The following is a 26,244-nucleotide window of genomic DNA, read 5'->3' on the forward strand; positions in this document are numbered from 1 at the left end:
CCTTTGAAGATCCCCCTTTAAAAATATCCACTCCACAGTTTGAACGTGGGTGTCATTTGAATTTTGAATATTCCATACTTGCTTGGCTTTTATTACTTTTTTTAGGTTAAAAAAAAAAGAATTGCAATTCCTTACCATGACCAGAACCAGTATGCCCTGTGTAAATGCTGACCGCTTCAGTTTGTTGTCTCAGGTTTGGGTATTGGTGGCGTGAGAGGAGGTGAGATCAGTCATTACCTGTATTTAAAACCAGGAACAGTGAATTTCATTTGGATAGCTGTGAGACACTGACAGATTTATAAATTAAAAACAGTGGAGCTATTTTTGAATAGCCCGCTTTATTTTTCATTCTGTGGTTCATGTATTTGTCACGAGGTTATTGTGAGACCAGTGTTGGGTAATGTTAGATCAAGACCTTACCACTTAGTAGGCTTCCAGTTGGATCATTCTCAGTGTTCAAGCTTTCTGTGTTTCCCTAAAACCAGGCCTCTTTCCCTCAGTCTTATCATTGTCACCTAATCTCCCCCTTATCACCGATCTTAACTCTCATCTAAATGCCAAAATTTCTTTTGCCTCCATCCCTTATTTCTCTAATTACGGTCAGAATCCATTCTCCTCCCAGTTGCATTGAATATCTGCTCTGAGATTTATAAGCCAGATGTTGTTCTTAGCTTCTGATGAATTGCATAGTTTGTCAGTGTTTTCTGCAAAGGATCTCAATATTCTTCAGAAGTTTAATACCCATTCATTCATTGCATATGACTAATGAATATTTAAACAATCATCTATGTATTTTTGTGCTTAATTATTCCTGCTCCTTCCCTAAATCAAATTGAACTTCCACGTATCCATTTCTTTTTTTTTTTATCATTGGGTGGCAAAAGCATTTAAATAAGTTTTTCAAAGACTAAAGGCCAAAACTGTTTCTGGTTGCTGAGTGGGTCTAGCTCCTATTGACAAGGCATATTTTAGAAAGTGTGTTTATGTGGATGTAGGACGTGGGTGCTGATATTTGTCTTATTTTACATACAGTTCTATGGACAAGGACCTGAAGGTGTACAAAACCCTTTCATAGAGTCAGGTTTACAGACCCTGACACTTCTGTTGCTAAGAATTAAAAAAAAAAAAAAAATTCTTATTCGAGGTCAATACTATATGCTATCTGTTGTACTTACCAGAAATCTGGGCATTGCATAAATAGAATTTGAAAAATATTTTTTCTCTCTGAATATTTATTTCTGTCTGTGTCTAATCTTATCTATTCTATTCATATGGAAAAAGCAAGCTTAGAGTGTCCAGTCACACATATATCTGCCTATAAACAGACAGCCACACTCTCCAAGTATGTTGAAACACAGGCATTTAAAGCAAACTAAAATACCAACTGGATTTTTGAAAAGGATTATTAACGTAACTTGTAACTAAACAAATGTATTAGAAGCTGCTCAGTGCATTTGGACTTGAATGTCTGCTGTGACAGTGTCTGCTGAGACCTCTGGGTGAGTAAGCGGAGTGGGCCGTGGGCCTGGCGAGCTCGCGTGGAGCGGCGCAGGTGCTGCAGCTGCAGGGGCCCTGGCCGTTCTCTAAACTCGGAGGCAGGTGTTTCGTGGCGATAGCGGTCATTTGCTCGGGCGAGCTCCCATTTAAAGCCCCTGCACAGATTTTTGAGCCACGAGAGAGCCTTCTGCAGGGATCTCAGTTCCCACGCCGTACTCGCCTGTGTCTTTGCTTTTATAAGACGCGGGTCAGTTCTACCATCTCGGGCAGCCTCTCGTGTCCACCTGTGATCACCCCGAGCCCTTTCCTCTTTGCCACTGTCCTGACTTGCCCAGCAGGTTAGCGGGCTCTCCCCTTTACTTCCTACAGCCCCTGGGTGAGCTTAAGAAACTGATGGGCCTGGCTCAGCCACGCAGGCCGAGACCAGGCTGTGGCCAGGCGGCGCCTCCTTGTTCCCTGTCTTCTCTTTCTAGTGTGGGTCCCAGCAGTCGTCCATTCCTGAGGAACTTTGTGTCCTCCTGTGACTGCAGATGGGGCTTGACAGGGAGGATTTCTCAAGTCCCCGGAAACTATAAAATTCTCCGTCAAAGTCATATGTTCTGTAGGGAAATTAGGCATCCCGCTCGCCCAGTGTCATCAACCTCTGAGACTTGGTGATAAGAAGCCCCCCCAGGCTTTGCAGCTGCCTTAGGACCGGTTTCTAATGAAAAATTACTTTCAGAATTCCAAACAATTGCCTTTGAATTTAGTCTTTGGAAGATGACTTATATAAGCCTGTTTTGTGCTTTTTGTTTGTGTGTCATATTTTTCTGTTTTGTATTTAGTAAAGAACTCAAGCTCTTCTTAATTTGTTTGTTTATATACAAATTAAAAATTTGACACCTCCTTTAAGCAAATATTGGGTTTGTTTACTATTTACTTTTTGGATGAGCCTAATGTGCAGAGATTTGTAGATTATTAATCTTATTACTTTGGAGAACTGTTTTAGGGGTGAGTACTGAAACTTGTCCTGCTACTTGGATTTACTTTTATTACATTTCTTAAATGAAATTTCAGAGCCTGGAGGAAAGTAGTGGTGTATACTTCAAGGAATGTATAATTGGTTTGCATTCTTTGGTAGAGAAGAATTTTGTAAAATTAGAGTATCATTATGAGTGCAGTTTAGCTTTTTGCTTGAGTATATATAGACCCTCAAATCTTTTGAAAATTGGAGTCATAATTTACTCAAATATAATGATATTAAAGCTAACATAGCATTCAGGTTACATATATGAGTATTTCCCTTCCCTTGTTCTGCATTTAATGACATTCCATGGCTTTGCTTCTTAATGCTGGTGGTTTATCATGAGAAGCTGGGAGTAACAGCTGGGAAACAGCTTGTACCCAGGGGGAGCCCAGAGGTGGAAGGGACCTGCAGTTGCCAGTTTTGCCCAAGCAGTACCTCTTACTGGGCTTCTTCCAGGCCAGTAAGTGTGGGCAACTGGGCATAAAAGAAGTGATGTTTAGAATTATCTTTCTTATAAGCATTCAACAGAGAAGCTGAGCTATACTGGGGTATATGGTATGAAAAGCAGTTTTCATGATGAACTACAGGGCCAGATTTTTAAAAACGTAACCTGTGAATAGCTGCTTTTGTTTTTTTTTAACCTAAGAATATTTTTAAAATACTGATGCATAAGATGGTGAAACAAGTGAACAGCGATTATATTCTTATTTTGGGACATAGCAAACCTACGATTCTAACTGAAGTGCCAACCACAGGAACTTGTGCTGGGAAGGCCATGCATTGGGCAGCCACATTGAGCATGAAACAAACTGGCCTCTCAAGCATGCAAAGTAGTTAGTTCATCAGTATCCTGAAACTCCATGACTGTTTTTGCCTCTCTTTTTCAGGACAACAAACAGAAAAGTAAACCAATAAATGAATAAAACACAAGCTAGGAAACAGTATTCTCTCTGTGACTCATTTCTTGTTGTTAACATGATTAATAAATTGAGAGAACATGTTGATGTTCACTGTGTCCTGTCACTCAGAAAGCTAGTGCAGTATTTAAATAATCAATTCCTCTGTTTTTCAGGAGGATTTGCATGTCCAATAAGCATCTTCTTTGTTTAACTATTCATTTTCTTACGCAAAGTGTTGGGAGGACTAGGATTTCTTGGTCCTTTGGTTAAGACACCACAGTTTCTTTTAGAGCAGCGGTCAACAACCTTTCTTGGGAAAGGGCTAGATGGTAGATATCGTAGGCTTTGCATGCTGAACTGTATCTCTTGCAACTACTCACTCTGTCATTGTAGCATGAAAGCAGCTGTGGGCAACACATGAGTGAATAGATGGATCTGGGTTCCAGTAAAACTTTATTTCTGAAACAGATGGTGGGCAATATTTGGCTCTTGGGTGGCACAGAACACAGTTTGTCAGAGCTGAAGCAAGACATCTTTGCTCAGCCAGTAGTGTACACATGGGCCACACGGAGTTGAGTGTGTGCAAAATGCTCTCATTTGTTGTTCATAGCGGTGTGCGAATGAAGTGGGCCAGACAGTAACATGCCTTGAGTTTAAAATTCTTACGTCTTGTCCTGTCTCCTGCAAGTTAGAATCACTACAGACTGATCTTGAAAACGTGACTGGATTTGGCCAACTGGAAAGTTTGTTTTGTAGCTTTGCGGGAGGGGGTTAGGTCACTTCTGTTAGGGTATGATTTGGTCAAGGAAGGGTAAGCAATCTATGTGGGATTTTCAGAAAACAAATCCACACAACTGTGATCAGAGTGAAATGAAAGGCGGTGGCGGTGGCGGTGATGGTGGTGATGATTCTGATTCAGATATGATATAATTCTTATCTGACCTCCACAGAATCCCCTTAGTAGATTAAACAGCTTTCATTGCCACCTGAAACTTGTTCTGTGGTATCCATGGCTCACCGATACTTACCACTAGTAAACTTACTGACATTCCTGTGCACTTCCTACCTTGTCAGTTAGGTTGGATGCTTACCAAGAATCAGATGTGTTTGTTCGCAAACCCGTTTATGTCAGTTGTGTTTGTTATTGCATAAATTAGTTAAATGTCATTCAGCGGTTGCTATTTGTATGAAAATTAAGGTGAGTGGTTTGGAAAGACATGTAAAGGTGACTTCTTGAAAACTTGCTATTGAATTGGGAATGCGTATGGGTAAGAGAAGGATGGAAAGGATTGGGGGGCAATCTAGAAGGATCTTGCACTCTGACTGCTCTGAGAGGGCCTTCTGGTTCTCACTCACCTTTAAGGAAACCGTTGGAATTGATAGATAATCCATTAGGAGGATGACAGGAAACTCAGCAGAGTCATTCTCCTATCGAGGTTCATTTTTATATCAGACAGTTGGTAAAGAATTTGTATTTAGATATTTTATTGTCACTTGATATATAAAGTACATATGTATCTTTCGTTTTCACTTGTGTTTTATGGTATCATTTACCGGTCCCGATTGTGTCTAAGTGCTTCCCAGATGTGCCACACGCTGCAGCAGAGCTTTGCATGAAGCCTCTTATTTAATCCTCGCAGCAGCCCAGTTGAAGAGGGTCCAGTGTCTTCCCTTTAGATACTGGGACGAAGGCTTAGATAGCCTATGTAATTTTCTCAAGCTCCTAAAACTGGTAAATGCTGCAGCTGAGATTCAGTGCTCTCGTCTCCCTAACTATACCGTTTCCCGCCAGCAGCCAGCTCAAGATTTTTGAGGGCAGTAGATCTTTTTGAATATAGTAGTTGGTAAGATCTTGTTATGAATTGCTAAACCAGTCTTTATTAGAATCAAAACTGGAGGTTGACAAAGAGTGCATTAGCTTTAGTTAGTGCAGGAAATAAAGGCAAACCTTGGTTTAAATCTTAACTATGTTTATGCTGTTTTTATGTTTTTACTGCATTCTGGTCCTTTTTTTCTCTTTTGTTTGGTTACCTACCTACTTGAAACAAGCATATTACTGTTACTTCTTAAAAAATGCTTGTAGGTATATGATTTAATTTGATTTTTAAGAGAAAAATAATAGGGCCGGTATAAGTAACTTCATTTTGTAGATGACGAAACTAAGGTTCATGGAATTCAAATGAACAGAGAAGGATGTGGAGCTGGAATAACATACAGAGAAGATCCACACTGCAGTTGAAAAGTTGAATAAAGAGATATTTTGCTGTATGAAGCAGATGTTTGGTTAAAAGAAGAGAAAGTTGAGTTGATTACCTTCTAGTACATGTAGACATGTGATACAGAGATTATCTCAGGCTCTTTTCTAGCCACATCTGAGTATGGGGTTAATTTTTTTTTTTAAGGATTCAATTTCAGGAGGAGCGATTCAGTTTAAAGACAGTAACTAGTTCTGATAGAAGGAAAGACTGTTGGTTAATCTCTATGGGATTTTATAGAACGGTTTTAGATTCTGTCCAGATTCAGAAAAATAAACGAGCCAACCATGTACAGAGTTTACAGTTATACACATTTATTTTACTTCCCCCCAGGCCTTCCCCAGACCAGTCTGTGTCCATGGGTTATACTTATAAACATATAAGTTCTTTGATTAATCTCTTTAAAACAACAGTGAAATCATCAAATTGGATGCAGCCTGTAACATTTGAATGCACTCAAAATAAATGATATACTTAGGTTTTATTGTTCTTTTCATTCTAGGAAAATAAAGAATGGTGACATGAAACAATGTATTTAGGTCAAAAGAGGCTTTGGGACAGTTTCACTTCCCACAGTTTGTGTCCTTTCCTCCTGAGTGACCTGGCTATTATCTGTCCCCGGGTCTCTGAGAGAACACTGTGATAGGGGACCCAAACAGCCGGGAACTGGTCAGGGTGAAGGGCCGACGAAGACAGGCGGAGTTAAAAGTTAGAAGTATGTGAAATTCGGGAATAAGAAGCGTTGCTTACCTAGATTATAGAGAAGTAATTAGAAAAGTAATCAGTAGACAAGAGACTCTTAGAAATCTATTTTTAGGAGGAGGCCCAGACTTTATGCTCTAATTCTGGATTCCAGAATGACCGCTGATTCTCACTTACCAGAGAAAACCACTTTGCTTTCTGGGAAAAGTTACTTTTTTCTATAAACCACAAAGCTTCACAATTTTATGTCATTTTATATTATTATTTTTATATTGTGTCCTTAGTACACTTTGTTCCCCATGCTTGCAAAATGAAAAATTAGAGAAGTGATTAAAGATTGATGAGGGAGCAAGATGAGCGAAGATTAAAATGAGAGAACTAAGAATATGTTTACTAAATCAGAATTTCTCTCTCTCTAAAGTGCTACTAACTGTCTGGAGTGGGGGAAAAGAGAAATCAGACCACAAGTAAGGTGGTGGAGGTGGGACTAACGCTTAGGGGTTTGTAGAGTCAGAAATACTCAACTTGACCTCTTTCGTACTTCAAAATTAGACAGAAAAACCTCTAATACATCACATACATTTTAGCTCACTAAGGGCAAGAACAAAAGTGAGGAAGAAGAAATGAACAAAGAGGAAAAGAGAAACGAGAAGAATGAAAGTCCTGACACCTGGAAAGGCACATAAGGAAGGAAAAGAATGTGACGGAGCCCAGAGGAGAGAGCGAGGGGCTGCCCCCCACGCCCAGTCCCAGCACCTCCTTCGCTTTCCTGGCCCGCGCTTCTGTCCTCTGACATGGGCCAGCCTCTTTAAAAGTTTGTCACCATTGCCCTTTTCCTGAGCCAGATTGAGAAGCTTGATCAGGCCGCCTCTCTTCTTACCTGAAGTCCATTCCTCCTCATCTCAGCTTCTGTTCCTTGTGTCTCACCCAGTGGATGCCCCGGCAGCTGTGAGATACGGAGGACTTTCAGGTGTCTTACTCAGTTTACCTTCTCTATTTTAGCTTCAGCAGTGAAGCTTTCCTCTTCATCTCCAAACTGGTGTATTTAAATAATCTGGTTTATATCATTTTAGGGTCTCAGTTTCCCCCAGTTTGCTTGCGTGCACATGCGCGCACCTCCCCCCCCACACCCCCGCCAAGTAGGGTGCACTGGGTTGGCATAGCTGCACCCCTTCCTCTTTCAGGCTTAGTGGCTTTGAGAACATTTGAAAGCTGATGTCTGGAAAAGGAAACTCGTTTTATATTTCATTGAATATTAGGACATATCTATTACAAGAAAAAAAACGGATCAGACTTTTTAAGTTTAATACTTGTTTTTCCCCTTCTGTGGGAAAAGGTATTTCCTATTGATTACTCATGTAATAGTACTAATTTGGGGAGAACCTTGATGAGCACAATTGTATACACCAAGGCCTAGATGGTAGAGGTTGTGATATCACTTCTGGATATTTGAGACATTGGTAGAGATCACTGTTCAAGTAAACTGACTTGCACAGTCCTTTTCACGGTGGATGCTATGTCCTAGGACTCAGAAGTTTAGAGCTTTTTGCTACTTATAGCCCCAGTTTTCAACCAGATAACCTTAGAAACACATTGTTCAAGAACACCCATTTGGCCTGGATTGTTGCTCGCCAGTGTGATCTCACTCTGTAGTTGCTTCCAAGTGGGTCCCAGGGATGTCACCTTGTTCTTAATGATCTTTCAGGCCATCTTTAAGGACTTTCTCTCCTTCCCTGTGTTACTGGTCACTTGACCTTAGCCCACTGGGGTGTCCCTCTGCGGATCCTGCTGTGATTAATTCTCCACATGTGTCAGCCTGGGCGTGCATGGCCAGGACCCAACACTCAGGGCAGTGGCTGATGCTCCTAACCTACCTCTTGGGGTGTCTTAGCCATCTATTGACGTGGTTGATCTTGCCATTGGAGGAGCGTCTAGGTATTTATCTTTTCGACCACACCTTACAAACCAAAGTTCTTAGATGTTAAAGGATGCTTTTAAAATCAGAAAGCTAGTTAAGTCACAAGTTAAGAGAATTCAGGTTACCTTGACTCATGTTTTAAAGGTAGTATACTATAAATAGCATCTTGGTGAAATATCTGAACAAATATTAAAATTAGGTTATTTAAAAATTTATATTGAGAGCCACCATGATGTTTGTAAGGTTGAAGATTTTATTTAGTAGTCTATTTTTTTTTTTTAAGTTAAGATAAAGGACTTAAAATTTAGTATTAGACTATAGCGTATATAAACATTGGTACTTGTGTCGAGCTGGACATTGGGAAACTCCAGTTATATTTTCCTTATGGCATCATACTTCCCTTAAACAGCAGCTTTTCAACTTAGACCGACACAGGTGGTTAAAGAAAATAATTCCTATGGTGACTATAGCTAATGACACTGTATTGTATTGCATATTTGGAAGTTGCTAAGAGACTAGAAGTTAGAAGTTCTCATCACAAGAAAAAGAGTTTGTAACTGTGGTGACAGATGTTAACTAGATTTATTGTGGTGATCATTTTACAGTGTATACAGATATTGCATCATTATGTGTAAAATTTATATTGTACTAGTGTAATGGTGTATGTCAGTTATGCCTCAATTAAAAAAAATAATTCCTAATACCTCATGGTATAGCCCAGATTTCCTCCTTTCCCATTAAATATATTTTCCTCATTAAGTAATTTTATTTTAGAATAGAGTGTTTGGCATCTTGAATGTGTCAGTGGCCTAGTATTGATTGCATTCTACCATATATTAGCACAGTGTCAGAAGATCTTCATGAAGTAGGTTTCATTGTATGCTTGTTGGCTAAATAAATAGATGCATTAGGCTTATTTTGGTCTTCAGATGGGTAAATTATTTTAGCAGTTAATGGAACATGTTAGCATGTATGTGGGGTTTGGTTTATTTCTTCTGGACAGGAAATACATCCCGAATGCCCTGGGGTCATTCTGGAGGTCATGACTGGTGTAGCTTGTTTAGAGCACGGTTAGCGCTTAGTTAGAGCTGAGTAAATTGGTGGCCAGGTCATTCTCCCAACCCAATTGGAAAAGTTCTCCAGAGTGTTCGAGGACCTATTTGGAGAATAGGTTGTAGTAGTTTTATGATGCATTTCATCTCTTGAGGCTGCAGGCTACCTCAGGCTACAGTAGGCCCCAGGAAGGCAAAAGATAGCTTGTTGCTAATATCAGCTAAGCAGCCTTTTTACAAACATTCAGCCAGTTGTCAGCTCTTTGTGATCCTGCCATGGTTACTGCTTGCATTGGTCTGACACCAGACAAAAAGAATAAAGGAAAAGATAAGGGGACCTGGGAGGGTTTCCTTCAGCCAAAACCAGGCTTGTCACGCTGCAGGGGCACAGTGTCTGGTGTTAATAATCTCATGTGTCACTTGCAGTTTATTATTACTAAAATATAGACCTATTTCTTACCACTTTTTTTTAATTTTTGAGAAGCTTACAAAATGTCACTTATGCTCTTCTTTCAGGAAAGTGGTGGGGGGTGTTAACGTGCTGAATGTCAGTGCACTACTGGTTTTCAGTTGCAGATTAATAGCAGGTGGTAGCCATTTTTCAAAGCCAACAGGCTGTCTCCTTAGTTCAGTTAGAAAAAAAGCACTAATTCTTTACTGTAGCCTGAAATATTCTGTGCAAGGTGACAAATGGCAGGATCACAAAACATTCAACATTTAAAAAAAACAACAAAACTAGCTGGCTAATACTGTACATTTTTAAAGGACGAAGCTGGAACTTTCAACGAAGTATTTCTTTTACCATACTTAACCGAGTTACGCATCTTGGTGTTTATGTTTAACATAGATCTAGTACTGTCAGTGCATGTATTTTCAGGCAGCTCCTTTGATTTGCAGTCTATAGTATCTTGGTCCGCTCCCGCAGAGCTCATCTGGGAGAATAAGCTCCTCCGGAAAGGAGCCGCATCTTAGAAGCTCTGTGGATGGTCACCCATCACCTGGCAGACGCACGCGTGTGCTCGTGTGTTTGGGGCGGAGGGCAGGTTTGGTGATGTTATGTTGGACTAATAAGAGTTTTTATTTTTGGATTTTTTTTTTTATTCACAGATAGGTTTTTAAGAATATTTGAGATACTGATTAGTATGCCCACATTAATGCGGGTCAAGGTAACCCGTATTCTCGTCTTAGCTTGTGACTGACTAGCTGTCTGATCTTCCGAGAGTAGAGCTGTTTCACGATTGTATCTTTAACATCTGGGGACCTTGGGTCCTCAGGTGTATACCTCCTTCAGATGTATATGGCCATTTCTCCTATTGCGTATTTTTGATAGCTGACAGTTATGGCATCAGATGTCATTACCGGTCTGTCATTAAGAGCATCATTGTACCTGCAATATACTTGCACTTGGGTTAAGAAGCTTGGGGCGGGGGTCTCTTTCCTCCGGGCGGGAATCCTATCACAGCTCCGCAGCTGAGCAGTTGCTGGGAGCTTTCTAGCACCTGATCAAACGATGGATGCATGGAAGCCACACTCACAGGAGGAGAATTTGAACCAGAAAGATAATATATGATTAAAATGATAGTCATAACCATAAAGCACGCAGCATATCTTGCCAAATAATTAATAATACTCTAACCACCCAGCAGGCAAAACCGAATCAAAACCAGAGTCGCTCTTTGTTCTTTGGTCCAAACATAGAGAAAGAAGGGTCTGCCCGGTGAGCGGTGGTGGGAAGAGTCAGAAGTTCTGTGCTCACGAGACAGCGCTGCAGCTGTGGATGTTAGGCCAGTCTCTTGTCTGCAGCTGTTGTGTGTGTTTTTTTAAACTGTAAAAAGTAATAAAAACAAAGAGGTGGATGCAAAACTAGACTACTTCACATTCCTGTCTCATGTGTGATTATGTGATTATGTAACTTTAGATCTTTAAAAGTGATAACGAACGCTAAAAATTCTGAGTTGACATTTTGATTACATCCATTCTTGAGTTTCTTGGTGGCAAAGCTCTGGTGAAAGGCACCCCCAGTGTGCCAGGGGGCCCTGGGACTTGAAGTTCCGGAGCTGGCTGCTTCACAGTGGTCCTTCCACGGCTGTGTACAAATAGTGATGAGAACAGAGCTAAGCCTCAGCTAGCCTGTCCCTTGCAGTGGGCACATAATAGTGTCTTCTCATGCCTCTCAGCCATCCCCGTCCAGGACCTGAGGTGGCTGATTTCCATCCCACCCGTGGGCCCTGTTGCCTTCCATCTGGTGGTTCATGGCTGGGTGCACTCTCTCCATTCCTCCTTTCTGGGACTTCTCTCCTGTACCGCTTCGTCCAGGCTTCTGTCTTACCGGTTAATCCCACAGTCTCATCTCTTAAAATGTTTTCTTTGGTCAGGGAACCTGGAGGCTTTACACAGAGGCTGAAGATGTTTTTAAATCCCCTCACCCTCAGGCTTGGGGGAAAACGGGGTGCTGTAAAGGGCCAGGCACTTCTCCTTACCTTCCTTACCTTCCTTACCAGTGGCCACTGCTGAGAATTTAAACAAAAATAATTTTTGTTATTCTAACACTTTTCTAAATTTGTTTTTTCTTGGAACATAGTGGAATCACAGCTTACTTAAAGATTTAGTTTCAAATCACCACGTGAATTTTATTTGTCAATTATAACTCAGTAAAGCTGGAAAAAAATAAAATGAGTATTTGAGACAAAGATTTCTTTTGTTCAGGTTTATCCTGAGAGTTCAGCGCTGCGAGCTCTTCTTCCGATATTGGGTTAGTTCGGTTCTTTAGTTGAGCACCAGAGGAGAAGCTGACTTTCAGTTGAGGATTTGTGAATAAAAACTTTCATTTAAGGATTTATGAATGAAAGCGCTGGGCAGAGATGCCATCCAGAAGGGCGTGGGACGTGAGAGAGACCCAGCCATCCCTCGGGGCATGGGTGAGACCCTGCACTCCAGTCACATTCTCTCCCCACTTTAACCCGAGTGGCTGGATTCGAGTAAACTCTGTGTGCATTTGATGCAATTTTACCGAACTCTCCTTTAAAGCATCACAGATGAGATGAAGATGCCCAATTATTTTCTGAACTTAGTCATTTTGGGGCAGAAAATGAGAGCCACTGGGATTTGGTGAGCAGCCGTGAGTTGAACTTGTTTTAGAAGGTGACCCCTTTCATCCTCAGTTTTACCTCTGAACCTGCCACGTGGTGTGAGGTTCAGGCAACAGCCCAGTGACTATTGCTAAGCGACAGAGAGCGAGCGAAGCCCTGTCGCTCCTCCAGTCCTTGTCAGCCCACCGCTGGCGCCAGGTCGGGCAGAGGGAGCGTCGCTGCTGCCACGAGCATCTGCCCCTGGCAGCCAGGTGTCACGTACACGGGGTATTTCCAGATGCTGCTGAATGTGTGCTTCTTGCACCCTAGTAGCTTGGCGGCAGAACAGACACATTTATTGAATTTCCTCTGGCCTAGCTATAGAGTCGATTGTAAATGAGTAACAGAAAAAATGGTATGGCAGATATAACGCGTAAATGGTGAATTTTAGCCCATCTCCTTAAATTTACAAAGAAGAAACAGACCCCCAAAGGGGAAGTAGCTTCCCAGTTTCATGAGTTTGCAGCCAAACTGGAATCCCAGGCTTAATTGTCTGATGACTTTTCTGTTCCTTTTCTGCTGCACAGGATTTCTGAATCAAGTTGCATTTCATAGGTGCAGTAGCATTCCCTCGGCCCAGCCTACGTAAGTGAAGCAATTCTAACGGGAATCGAGGTGTACAAACAGATGTACCCTCAGTTTTGGTTGCTGGTTTACCTTCTGTTTGAACTGTAGGCTGAAGTTTAAGACCTGCTTAAAGTTCATTGTCATCATTTGTTTTGTGTTAATTAGCAAATCAGATTATGTGGCAGCCGTGGGAGTATTTCTTCAGCCCTGTCTCTAGGAGAGAACTTGCTGTGAAGGGTGCCGTTAGCTGACAGCCTTAAGCTGCTGCAACTTTGGGATCCATCGGTGTTGGCTCCCAGGCCATGCTCTCTCCAGGCTCACAGCCTAGGGGCCATTCTGCTTACCCCAGGATTCCTCTACCCTGCAGTCTTTGCCCTGGGGATCCCCACCGGCCCGGCTAAGGTTTCTCAGAGCTGCACCGTTTTCTCCTTCCTGCTTCGTCTTCCATCACAGGCGCCAGGCCTGCAGCATAGTCCAAGGCGCTCTCTGCTTTCCACTTCTAACCTGCATCCCTCCTGCTAATAAATCTCTCTTCTGATTCTGTCTCAGCATCTGCATCCCAGAGGACCTGAGCTGACATGGTACATAGTTGGTTCTGGAGACATTTTTAGAATATTCTGCATTAATTGTGACAGGAACTCTTTAAAAATCTCTTTATGTTGAGTAGTGTTGAAAATAACTACAAATGTTTGATGAGTCATTTTTACATTGTCTTTCCTTAGAGTTAAGCCAACATGAAAAGAAATAAGGTCAGGGAGCGATGGGAAGTGCACTGCTGACAGGAGTCAGGGATCGCAGGACAAACTCTCTCCCTGATCTTAAAGAATTCCCTTAGTAACGAGGACTTTGTAGCCTCACTTACTGCCTATAAAATGAACTGGGTGATCTCTGAATTTTTTTTCTAGCTCTGGATGTGAAATAGATTGCAAGAGAAGAGATTGACTGTGGCCAATTGGTCCCAATAGTGTGAACATTAAATCTAACTTTAAATTGAACAAATACAAACTAATACAAAGAAAAGGAATTCAGTAGTGGCGCAGTAATTGTCTCCATGCTGTTGTTCAATTTATTTGTCAGTTCAGCAATACAAATACCTTCACACAGACAGTGCAGTTTAGCTAGTATCTCTGTGTTAAAGGGCCTCTGTGATTTTTAATCTCCATCGTAAAACAGATTATATGTAAGTGCCTAGAAGTGGAAGCATTATCCTCTACTATGTGGAAAAAGAAGACAGAGACATTTCAGTTATAATTGCACCTGAAGGTACATAATCCCAAATACTTAGTGCTCCATTCCACCATGTCCCCTATCCGCTGTGGCCTCGAGGTGAGCGCACTCTGCTTTTACATGTAACGGTAACGTTCAGTGGTCATGCCACCAGTCCCTGCTGCAGCTGAATTCGATGATAAAAGCCCCTTCCTACCCTCAGCCCATGTAACTACATGGCAGTTTTATCAAATACGGCCCTTCTTACTGCTTTTTCCTCCTGCAATTATAATTCTTATCCATGAAGTTTCTAAGCTTACTAATCATCGTTGACATAGAGTCCTTATTTATTTTATAGAACTCAGTCTCCTAGAACTTTTTCTTTTTAATTGCTGCATTTGATTCGACATGGTCTTCTCGTCTAGACTTGCTCCCTGTTTACAATTACTGTGTCTTTCACAAACGTGTAGTCGCTCAAGCTCCTGTCATTACAGAGGATGCAGCTGCTCATTTGAGAACTCTGAAACCCCAGCAGGTCGCTTCCCTTTTGACTCAGCACTTATTTAATGTTTATGTGCTGGGCATCGTGATGGGTGGTTTCGGTTTTTTATTCCTTTAATGGATCAACGTTGAGAGAGAAGCACAGAATGGATGACACCGAACTGATGAGGCTATGTGTTGCAGGACCTTCCATGGTGAAATTTCATGTTGAAATTATCATGTTGCTTTGTAACATGAAACTTCTAAATTACAATGGAATCACATTATACCTGTTTTCAGGAATGACATATACAATGTTTAGCAAAAGGTCTGTTATTGTCACTATCCAAGCAGGAGAAATGTTGAACAGTGCCAGCTCTGTTAACTGAGTAGCAGTTGTGCCCGAGCTGAACACCAGCTGCACGGATTCAGAGTCTTGTATGTTCTATGGGCGTGGATTCTGTTCTTACAGGGAGCCATAGGAAACGTAGAACCAATGACCTGTTTCATGCTTTCACTTCTTAGGTCAAAAATAATGAATTAAAATTTACAGTTTCCTCTCTCATTGGGATATGATTCACTACTTTACATGTATGTAAGCAACTCTCATTGCTTTTATGCATTTTACCTTCACAGTGCAACCCCACTACCAAGTTAAAACCAAGTTATACTGCAAGCACCTCTCCAGCCCAATTCTTCAATATAAACACACTTACTGAACAAAAATTTATTAGCAAGTAGGTCCAAAATGATTCACACAGCCCACTCTGTAAAAGTCATTCAAGTACCAGCACTGTTCTGTACAGTGCTTTCTTTGCAGGAAAGACTCACCTGCTGCAGGCGAGGCTCTTTATAGTTGGCCCCAGGCAACCGACAAGCCTTGTAAACCAGTGGTTCTCAGCTGGGGGCAGTTTGGCTTCCCAGAGGCTAGCTGCCAATGTCTGGGCACACTTTTGGCTCACAGCTCTTAGCGGGATATGGTATTAGCGGTGTCCTAGCTGTGCTGCTAAACATTGCACAGTGCATGGGACAGCTCTTCACAAGGAATGACCTGGTCCAGAGCATCAGTACTGTCGAAGGTGAGACTCTGTCTTAAGCCAACAGCTGGATGCAGGGCTGCTGCCGGGTGTGGCTTGAGGCTCCCTTCCTCAAGTTAAGGCTGCAGGCCTTGTTCTCACAGCCCCTCATATTCTCATAACCTGTTCACCCGCAGATGCAGGAGTATCTTTATAATATGTCACCTGATGCTTATGTCTTTTTTATAGTTTTCATTTTACTAACAAGAGCCTATATGTAACATTTGTCATGCTAGTTAATGAACCATTTTCACTAAGGAAATCTCATTTCCAACAGTCACTGTGCTAATTAGCAAAACATCATTGTTGATCAAGACCTGGATGAGTGAAGCCCTGTAGTAGCCACCTGTACTTTTTGAGCTTCCAGTTTTGAGCTTCTAGTAAGAATGCTTGCTGATCACCCCTGGATTGTGTGTTCCTGAGGAGCACGCTGGCAGCACCTAGCTCAGAGCTCCACCTAAGTAACAGGGCACTTCACAGTGTGTGCTGCAGTGTTTTGAAGTAAATACGGATGCTGTGACAGATTTGTTTCCCAGAAGGCTACTTATTTCTTGCAACCTGTTCCCTTCGGTGCCCTTTGTTTCATTTCGGCTACGGTGTCCTGAGTGTTTCCTTTGTGGAAGGTACAGACCTGGGTCAAGCCAAAGATACAGACAGAGAGGAGTAACCTCTTTTCCTGTCTCAGAATTTACAGTAGAGAAGAGGGACAGTGGGTAAGTAACAGCCAAAAGTCAAAAACAGGTACCATGAGAGACATGTTGAAGAGTTGTATCAGGTGCAACAGGGAGTAACATTTGAGAGGAGTTTTGGAACATGGGTGGGGGGCTGGAGTAGGTCAGTGCCCTGTCACACAGCGACAGCTGAGCTAGAACGGGCCTCCCGTCTCCTGTCTCCCCACTAAGTGGTTTCCTAGTGTGTATACTGCTAATAAGTACTGAACTAAACCAGAAAGCTGGAGAATTAGCTATGTGGTTTAAAAGTCTTTCCTCTCTAAAGCTATGGAAGGAAGCTTGTAAAGTTGCTTCTGATTTCACCTAGCTTAATTTTGCTGCTTTTGTCAGGTGCCGCGATCTGCACAAATGTTATGGAATATTTAAAGCCCCACTGGGTTGCTTTCTAGGTGTGCCTTGGAAGTGGCAGAAGACAGTCAGGTGGCTGTTTCCAGTGTGTTATCAGTATGAGAAGGCTGACTGTAGACCAGAGTTCTTGAAACTCTTTTGGGGGAGACAAAACAAAGAAAGAAATGAGTTTGATTACATCCTGGGGCCTCGGGTATGCGTTCCAGATTTAGGATTAAGAAGTCTGTTGGAAGAATGGTCTTTGTCTTTTATCTCTTGCCCTGTATCCAGCTTATATCAGACAGTACCATGTAGGTGGGCAAAAGTGTGGTTTAACACTTCAGGCTGGGGTTTGCGCAGAGATTATGCCTCTGCCTCTCAGCTGTTGAAAAGTATGCTAAATCTGACAATAGGTTGGGCACCGTTTAAATTCACCTAGATGAGTTACCCTTTTAAAGGTCATCTTCTGGTGTGGTTTGGAAAACAATGCTCTGAGTATAATTCTTGTTTATTAACTTGATAAAGGCTCAGTGAACCCTAAGTAATTTCTCATTTATAACAAAAGTCTAATATTTAGCTAATTGAATACATGGCTACTTTAATTATTCTGCTACGGCTAATTGACATTCGTAGTGATCATGCTCTATGGCTTCTAAATGTAATATCACCTTACAAGTTTACGGTTCAGCCCCCTTGGATATTTCAGTTCTCTGTTTTATGTCAGCATATACTTTTATTAGGTTCCTATCTATTGTGCTTTATACGTAATTCTGAAAAGGAATAACGCTCTTTTCCCTGCTCTTGTTTGCTTGAGTTGTAAGATAGATAGATAGAGATTTATTTTGTCTACCACAGATTATCCATATCATTGTGAAAGGTTAAATCTTCCCCAGTCCATTATAAGTGTGTTTCAGATTTGTTAGAAGATTTAGAACGACAGGAAATGAGTTATAAGGATTTCCTATTTGTATTGATTTACAGTTCTTGCCTTTTCTCAATCCTAGTAATCTCTGGCTTTATAATACCAGCCCGTGGAAAATTGAGCCGGCTCCTGCTTTGTTTTCTGCCTTGAGCTATTAAAATTGAACACTGACATTTCAAGGGACTTTGTCATTTAAAATGTACAAGCTTTTCCATAGCACAGAATCTTTCCTTAACCTGCCTTGTACTTGGTGTATGAAGTAACAGTACTACTTTTGAGCTAAGAGATTGTGATGTCACTGGGTTCCAAATGCCATGTACCTGAGCGACAGATACCTCAGGCCCCAGGAGCAACCAGGCCTGAGAGAGCTGAGCCACTATGCCAAAGCGCTGTTGCCATGAAGATTTTCCTAGGAGCACACAAGGGAAGGTAAAGTTCCTACCAGCACAAGATGCCATCCCCGTAGTCCCAGTTTTTCCTTCTTTTGACCTTTTTATATCCTTTGATGTAAGCACTTTCTAGGACATTTTCAAAAACTGTCTTCTGCCACTTTGGGACATATCTGCTTATTCTCTTGAAAAAAGAAAACATAGGCAAAGATAAGTGGTTTTTTGAAATAAATAAGTAAAACCAACAGTGAGTGAAGAGGAGGTTGTGGAGTACATACACTTTTCAATCTTCTCTGAAACGAGGCAGGTCTTTAAGGAAGTAAATCCTACGTACTGCATTTTGAATCTAGCTGCCAACATGTTTATGTGTTGGGGTTCTTAAAGAAAACTTGATTTTCTTAGTTTCTCTTGCATATGGAACGTTCTAGTTTCCATAATGATTCATGTAAGCTCTTTCTGTCATGTTTTCAAGCCCAATCATTTCAGCCCAAATCTAACAGAATCTGAAAGCTAATCAGTGCACAGTTCGTGTAGTGGGAGGAATAGCAAATAGGAGGCCGGGGGAAACTTTTTCATATTCATTTTCCCTAAGAAATGATTCTGCTAGGACAGTAAATAATGTTGTGATCCCCTTTGTGTTTATTTGTTCACTTACAGTGATTCTGTATCTCTCAGACTTACACGTAGAAGTTGATTTCCCTGCGCTTGGTTTACTGCTTTGCCCGGTGTTGAGTGTGACCCTCCATCCTTGGCAGCTATTAGCCCAGTCAGTGTATTCCAGGCTTATTTAAGTTTTAGGATTCATATTGTGTGACTTTCCCCACCAGCATCACATTAACCGTTTCAGAGCAATGTGCCGTTCAAGTGTTGTGGCTTTGTTACCCTCTCTGTGATCTCAGACTGTTGATTCTGGTGGCCATCGAGGCAGAGCTTTGTGGTGTTAGACTGTAGTTGGGTGTTGTCGGGTCTTTGGAAGTAGTTCCTCTTTAGTGTGCATGTCTGATCTTCTGGCATGTTGCGTTAAAATGTTCAAGGATGACATTTAGAAAATGTAAATGAGGGTACTTTATTTAGGTCCCAGTCAGCCCCTCAAAGTTAAATTTGTTGGTGCAGCCCTCAATAGGCTCGAGTAATAGTCTTGTAGTATTGAATTTTTAAAAATCTCACTGTGCAACTCTACACGAACAAAAGAAACATTTAGTGCAAGTGTTTTAAGAACCATGGTGGGTAATGTCATACATTGAATGGGAAAGAGAATTGAGTGTTAATACATTAAGGATTTAGTAGGTAAAATAATTTCTATGCTGTAAATTACTGTTCACGTTATTAAAACAATTTTCTTTTGGTTGTTAATATGGTTGCTAATAGCTCACACTCTCAGCTTCATAAATGTTTTCATCTCAGTCAGGGATAAATGTGATAGTAATGTTTAAAATATTTTTCTGATTACAGAAGTAATTGTTCATCACAGAAAATTTGGACAATAGAAAATAGTCCAAATAAGGAAAATATCCCTCTATACATGTCATATCCACTGTTGACATCTTAGCATGCTTTATATTTTTTTCCATGTCTATATAACTAGGCTGTTCCTCCTTTTTGCTCCCTAACCTCAATTTCTTAACCGAAAAACTGAAACTTTTACTATACATGCTATTTTATGACCTGTTTTCCCCCCATATAATATTTTGAGTTAAAAATTAATTATCCTATTACAACATTATTTTTAATGGCTATCGATGGTTGATCATTATGGCTAGATTAAAATCTTTATAATCAATATCCTGTTGTTGGCCCAAATCTTATTTACACAAACCTCTGTCATTCCCACTTGTTTGTTGCTTTAAATAATGCTGGCTGCATTTTCTTAGATATAAATCCTTCTTTGCTTTTCCCAGTATTTCCTAGGATTAAATGCCTAGAAGTAAAATCGGCCAAGTGATAGCAGATTAACAGTAATAAAGATATATACACACATACACGTATATATTTATATGTAGATATTTTCATAAACTCTAGTCTGCTAAATTTGTATTCAGTATGTAAATTCATTCTTTGTAATATTACAGCTCTACAAGTTTTCCACCACCATAATCAGGGAACAGAATCGTTCCCTCACCTCAAAAAAATTGCCTCCTGTGTCCCTTGACTACAGAGTGTGTTTATTTTTAATTTGGAAAATATAAAGAAGCAAAATTAACTGGAAACCACCCTGCTGTAACCTCTGATCATATTTTTGTTGAATATCCTTTTGGTCTTTTTTTCCCCTCTTTCCTATAAAAAAAAGAGATCATACTGTTTTTTCTGTTTATAGTCTTTTTCCTTTGTTACTTAGTATATTTGTGTTTAATAATTGGATTCGTTTTTGTTTTTGTTTCTTTGCAATTCTAAACAATCCTATTATGAACATCTTTGCATATTGCTATAATTACTTAAGAAAAGTTCTAAAAATAGTGTTTAGATCTCAGTGAATGTATACATTTTTAAGCCATATTAGATTTTGTCAAATTGATTTAAAAAGTAGTTATACCGGTTTCCATTCTGACCAACTGTGCATAGAAAAGCCTGTTTTCCTGTATCCTTACCAACATTATTTTATATTTTTGTTAGTTGGATAGACAAATAATTATTTTAATTTTCATTCTTTGATTTCTTCTGTGGTTGAGTTTTATTTTTCCATGTTTTTATTTTTTGTATTTCTGTGTGTGATTTACCAGTCTGTATCATTTGCGGGTGGGGTAGAGAGCTTATTTTTTAAGTGTTCTCTGTGTTAATAACATTAACTCACAGCTGCATGCTGGAATATCTTTTCCTCTTCTTGTCATTTGCTTTTCATTTGGTTTAATGATTTTTAAATTTTATGGAGGGTCTTATAGTCCATTCTTTTTCATTTATTTTATTTTTGGGGTGTCTGTGTTGAATTTCGAAAGGTTCTTTTCTCTATAGATTATATATATAGTTGTGCATATTTTCTTACCACTTAGCTTTGTTAAACATTCTTTCTCCATTTATTTTTTCTTTGGTATTCCTGACTAGCAGGTTTTTACTGTGTTGTACCGAGGAGCCGTAGATTATGTACTTACGTATGAATGTATTCTTACCAAATCTTAATATTGTATTTGTTTTTATTTATTCATATGCTTTCAAGGAGCATGACCTTTTCATTGAAATCTTCTATTTAAACTAATAGCCTAGTCACATTTAAATGTCTCCCAAGTTAAGCAAGTCCCTCTTTTCCCCCCTATTGCCTTCTTTGGTTTGAGTTTTAGGTAGATATGATGCATCTGGTTTCTTTCTGACATTAGGGAAAAAAACAGTACTTAAATTGCTAAATAACTATTTGTTTGTTTTTAACATGCTGCAGGACATTGAAGTCAAAGTAAGTAGCAAAACAGTGACCTACAAATGTGCAAATGGGTTCTCTTAAATTAAGCATTATAGTAGATAGAAGTCACCCTTACAGGGGTTGAGCCAGGTGACACTTGATCACCTTGCAAATAAAATGGTGCATGGCCCAAGGATGGCAATGCCAAAATATATTCTTCTGTAATTTATTAGAATTCCTGATCAGGTGTATATTCAGCATTCACCAAATAAAAAATACGTTTAAAATTTTTCCTACTTGGGGTGATACAGGGAGTTCTGTTCCCTCAGGGAGAGAAAGGTCACTTAAAAACATAATGATCAAGATATAAACAATAGTTTGAAAAAGCAGTATTTTACTAATCTAGAAAAAAGAAGTAACTATCTTTATCACTATGTTTTTCAAGGATCAAAAATATTTTATTGTGTTTTTATTTTATAAAAAAGATCTTATAAATTAGAAGTGGGAAAACTGAGATTTTTAAATTACTTTCATTATTAACTTTTAATTATTTACATAAACATTTATAGTAGTTTTTGGCCCTCCGTCTAAAGACAGCTGCTTCATAAAAAGGGAAATAGACCAATACATGTATTTATATTCAGGTTTCACTGGTTAATTTAAGGGTTCTCAAGCACAAAGTTTACATACACAGTGTTACATAGGCATGTTTTTTGTTTTTCAAGAAAGGCTGAAAACTGAGTATATTATTCCCAGATTAAAAATCAAAGTTTTATTGTGCAAAATATTAATCCTTGAAATTACTCTCCAAAAGAGAATTTAAATAAAACAATCTCTGCTGTATTATGATACATTTGGACAAAGTAGGACACAGCTGTTACAGTAAAAAAGAAAAAACCAATGTAGAGTCATTCTTTACATTTAAATACAGCAATCATCATCTTATTAATGTTTCTCCATGGCAGAGACCTAAGAGTCTGCAGAAGCTTTCAGCTTTGTACACTTATTTCTAATGTAATTTATACTTGACTTTTGCTTTGCTGTTGCTTTTTCCTAACATAGTATATTCTTCATGTCTTTTTTTAGGCTAAGCTGCTGGAAGAGAAAGATCGAGTGATAAAGAGGCAGGATGCGTTCTACAAAGAGCAGCTGGCTAGACTGGAGGAGAGGGTATGACTATTTCTTGTCATTGATTCTTTTACCACATCTGCAGCTTTCCCATATATTTATTTTAAAAATGAATAAGTTAAAACTATAACTGTTTTTCTTATTTAAAAAGTGACCTGGAAGTGAAGAAGCCAAGCAGGCAGATCATTCTCACAAGGGAATGTCACTTCTACTGTGATAGTTTTGAGTATGGTGGCCTTACTGGTTCATTGATGCATTTTACCACTTGCAAACCTCCCTCAAATATTCTTCATGAAATATGTAGAAACTGCACTGCCCCTAGGTTACACAGCAGAGTACTACTCTTTATTATTATTATTAATAGTTTTTTTCCCTCTTCCTTTTTATTTTTTTATTTTTAAATATATCTTTATTGATTTCAGAGAGAGGAAAGGAGAGTGAGAGAGAGAGATAGAAACATCAGTGATGAGAGAGTCATTGATCGGCTGCAGCCCGCAACCTGGGCATGTGCCCTGACCGGGAATCGAACCCTGATCACCTGGATCCTAGGTCGATGCTTAACCACTGAGCCACACCCGGCCAGGCTCCCTCTTCCTTTTAAAAAATGTTTATTGAATTTAATGGGTTAATAAAATTATATAGATCTCAAGTGTATAATTCTATTAGAGTGTTACTTTTAATTCCCCTAAACATCAACTAAACTTGAGCACGTTCTTAAAAATGACAGTGTTTTAAAGGATATATTGTCTTTGTGAAAACTCAGTTTCACTGCATTTGTGGCTAAGAAATGGATCTCTCTTTCAAGAGTGGTGGACAGGAGTTGAATATTAGACTTAGGAAGAAGAGTTAGGAGGAGTTGAGGTAGTACCTGTAGTCAACATGCACCTAGAATTGGACAGAGATGCAGAGGAAGGAATTAAGGCTGAAACACAAGGTAAGAATGGGACTTTGAGCAGGTGACCAGTGCCCCCGGGCAATCAAGTAGATTTGTCTGGAATGATTTCATGCATAGACCATGATATTGCCAAGCTACCTTTCTCTCCCCTTTGATTGAGACCCCCAGCATTTGATTTGTTTAGAATAGGGTGTTTAATAACAAAGTAGGTAAAATAAGAAATATATCATCAATACAATTATTTATGTGTTGAAGATGTTTAGCCATGTCTGTATGTCACCGAACTGAGTGCTTCTTGACCGTAGGGACGGTCTTCTCATTCATTCAGCAGATACTTAAGTACCTGATGTATGTCAGGCCCTGGTCTAGTGCCAGAGATACAGTCCTGAAGAAAATGAGCCCTCATGGAGCCTAAATACAATGAAAACCCAGTGTGTGTGTGTGTGTGTGTATAGATATAGTTATATAGATAGATATAGATATATATAGATAGATATATAGTATGGGAGGTTGAGATAGTGCGGCAAACAATAAAGCAAGGGAAACGGCGTCCCAGGGCCTAGACGTGGAGATTCAGGGTCAGGTGGAGAGGGTGGGCCTGTCTAGTAGGATGGCATTTGGGAAGAGGTCTGCAGTAATGGGGGAGCCCCAGAACCCGGAGCAGGGGTGTGGTTGGCATGCTTAGAAAGTCCAGAGGGTTTGTGAGCGGAAGAGTATTCTGGCTGCTGTCTTGAGCAAGAAATGAAGCAGAAGTTTTAGTAAGAGGTTATGGCAGCGATTCAGAAAAGGGTTGGTGCTGAGCAGTGGAAGGAAAGAAATACCTTTGGATATTTCAAAGGCACAGCTGACCAGATTTGCTTATAGCTTTGATCATGAATGAAAGGAAGAAAGAACTCAAACATACTGTAGGCCTGTGATTTCTACATAGGATGTAATTTTACACAGGATGGGTTTTCTCCAGGGAAGACCTAAACTGTGGATCTGGGTGTGTGTAGTGGAGGAAATCAGGAGTTTGATTTGGGGTATGTTAAGTGTGATGTATTTCTAAGACATCCAGATAGAGATGTTAAGTAACCATGGAGCAGAAGTCAGCACATTTTTCTGTAAAGGGCCAGATAGTAACTGTTTTCGGCTTTGCAGGCTGTGTGTGGTTTCTGTCACAGCCACTCAACTCTGCCATTGTAACGTGAAAGCAGACACAGCCAACATGTCAGTGACAAATGTGACCATGTTTTAATTTATGGACACTGAAGTTTGCAATACTCTACTTTTGATCCCCCCCCAAACATTTAAAAATGTAACACCCTTCTTAGGGTCACACTGAAACAGGTGGCTGCTGGAATTGACCCCAGAGTCGCAGGTTGCGGAGCCCTGGGTTAGCGCACAGGCTCTGGCATCCGCGGGCCTGGGTCTGAACCGACACTTGCCTGCTGTGCTTCTTGGAAACTTTCCGCTTCCTCAGCTATAGCACAGAGATATAATAATACCACCTTACCAGCTTGTTAAAGGAGCCAAATCTCATAAAGCAGCTGTCCTAGTGTCCAGCCCTGGGTAGCCACCCAGTCAGCCGTGTTTCTTATTTTACTCTGTCCTTCCAGAGCACCGTGCCTGCCCTGGTTGGCCCTCAATAGCTGAATAAAATGGGTGGAGGGAAAGTCTGGAGGTGATTTCCTCAGCACCTGCTTTCTCTCTACTCAAATGTAGTTTTCTTTGTCATTAAGTATTAACTATGCTTGAATTTGTGTTTTTTCGAATTTCATATTTGTATCTTTGAATTTGTCATTGATCACTGTTAGATACAAGAAAGGGCTGAGAAAAATACCCATTTCTCTTAAGTTCACTGACTTGGTGCAGATAGTTCAGTGATTGGTGGAGAGGAGCTGAGAGGAGCTGCTCCTGGCAGATTCAACCTGTCTGCTCAGCAGCTGACTGTTGCTTTTGGCCTCAGGGTAGAACAAGTGGTGGAGGTCAGATGGATGTAGTATGATATCAAATCATTGCTATTAGTGCCTTCTTATTTAGGCAAAATATATGATTTTTCCTATTTGAACATAAACCTAGAAAGTAGTTACTTAGGAATTATAACTGAAAGCTGAGAAGCACCAGTGAGTTTAGGAGACTCCTGAGGTGGAATAATCACATTACCATTAGTTGATACTTAGTAATTCTGTATTTAATAGCATGCAGTTGAAAGGATGCTGGACTAGGGGTCAGAAGGCATGGCTGTGTCGTCTAGTTATTTGACAGTTCACCTAATCTCTGAGGGTTCTGGTTGTATAAATTAGTGTGGAGAATCCTCTGTTCCTTGCTCGCCTTTGTGAGTGAAGGGTGGGGAGGGACCAGATAAGATAAGATGGTATATTTAAAAAGCTCCTTGAAAACTGGGACAAGCTGAACCAATTTAAGCTGCTGCCATTAAAGAGTATTTACTTGCTTTCCATTGTGTGTAAGATATCAGTAATCATAAAATTACTTTAGTATTATTCAGCTCCCTGGCGTCTTCTGCCGGTTTTTGTTTGTTATTGCCGTTTCTAAAGCACCTGAGTTGAATTTGTCCATTTGGGATTTCATCTAGGAATATTTGAGAGACATTTAGGGCCCTGATGACGAAGCATTTTCTAGACTTAGTGCAAGAGATTTAGTGCAAAGGGTTTTTCTTGCACTGTGATGGTGGTGAAAATACAATGCCTAAGCATTTCCCTTAGGGATCCTGCACACTTTGTGTTGGAAGGCGTAAAAGC

At 40.2% G+C, this 26,244-nt stretch overlaps 1 protein-coding gene across 1 annotated transcript in view; it reads left to right on the forward strand.

Moving 5' to 3' along the window:
• Nucleotides 1–26,244, forward strand: part of CHCHD3 (coiled-coil-helix-coiled-coil-helix domain containing 3) — a 251,138-nt gene that overhangs the window by 139,894 nt on the left and 85,000 nt on the right. The window contains exon 5 of the mRNA XM_081146783.1: nucleotides 22,567–22,650. Coding sequence (XP_081002909.1) covers nucleotides 22,567–22,650 — 84 coding nt within the window. The remainder of the gene's footprint in view (nucleotides 1–22,566; nucleotides 22,651–26,244) is intronic.

The sequence above is a fragment of the Miniopterus schreibersii genome (genome assembly GCF_964146895.1).
Source record: "Miniopterus schreibersii genome assembly, chromosome: 9".
Classification (NCBI taxonomy): Eukaryota; Metazoa; Chordata; class Mammalia; order Chiroptera; family Miniopteridae; genus Miniopterus; species Miniopterus schreibersii.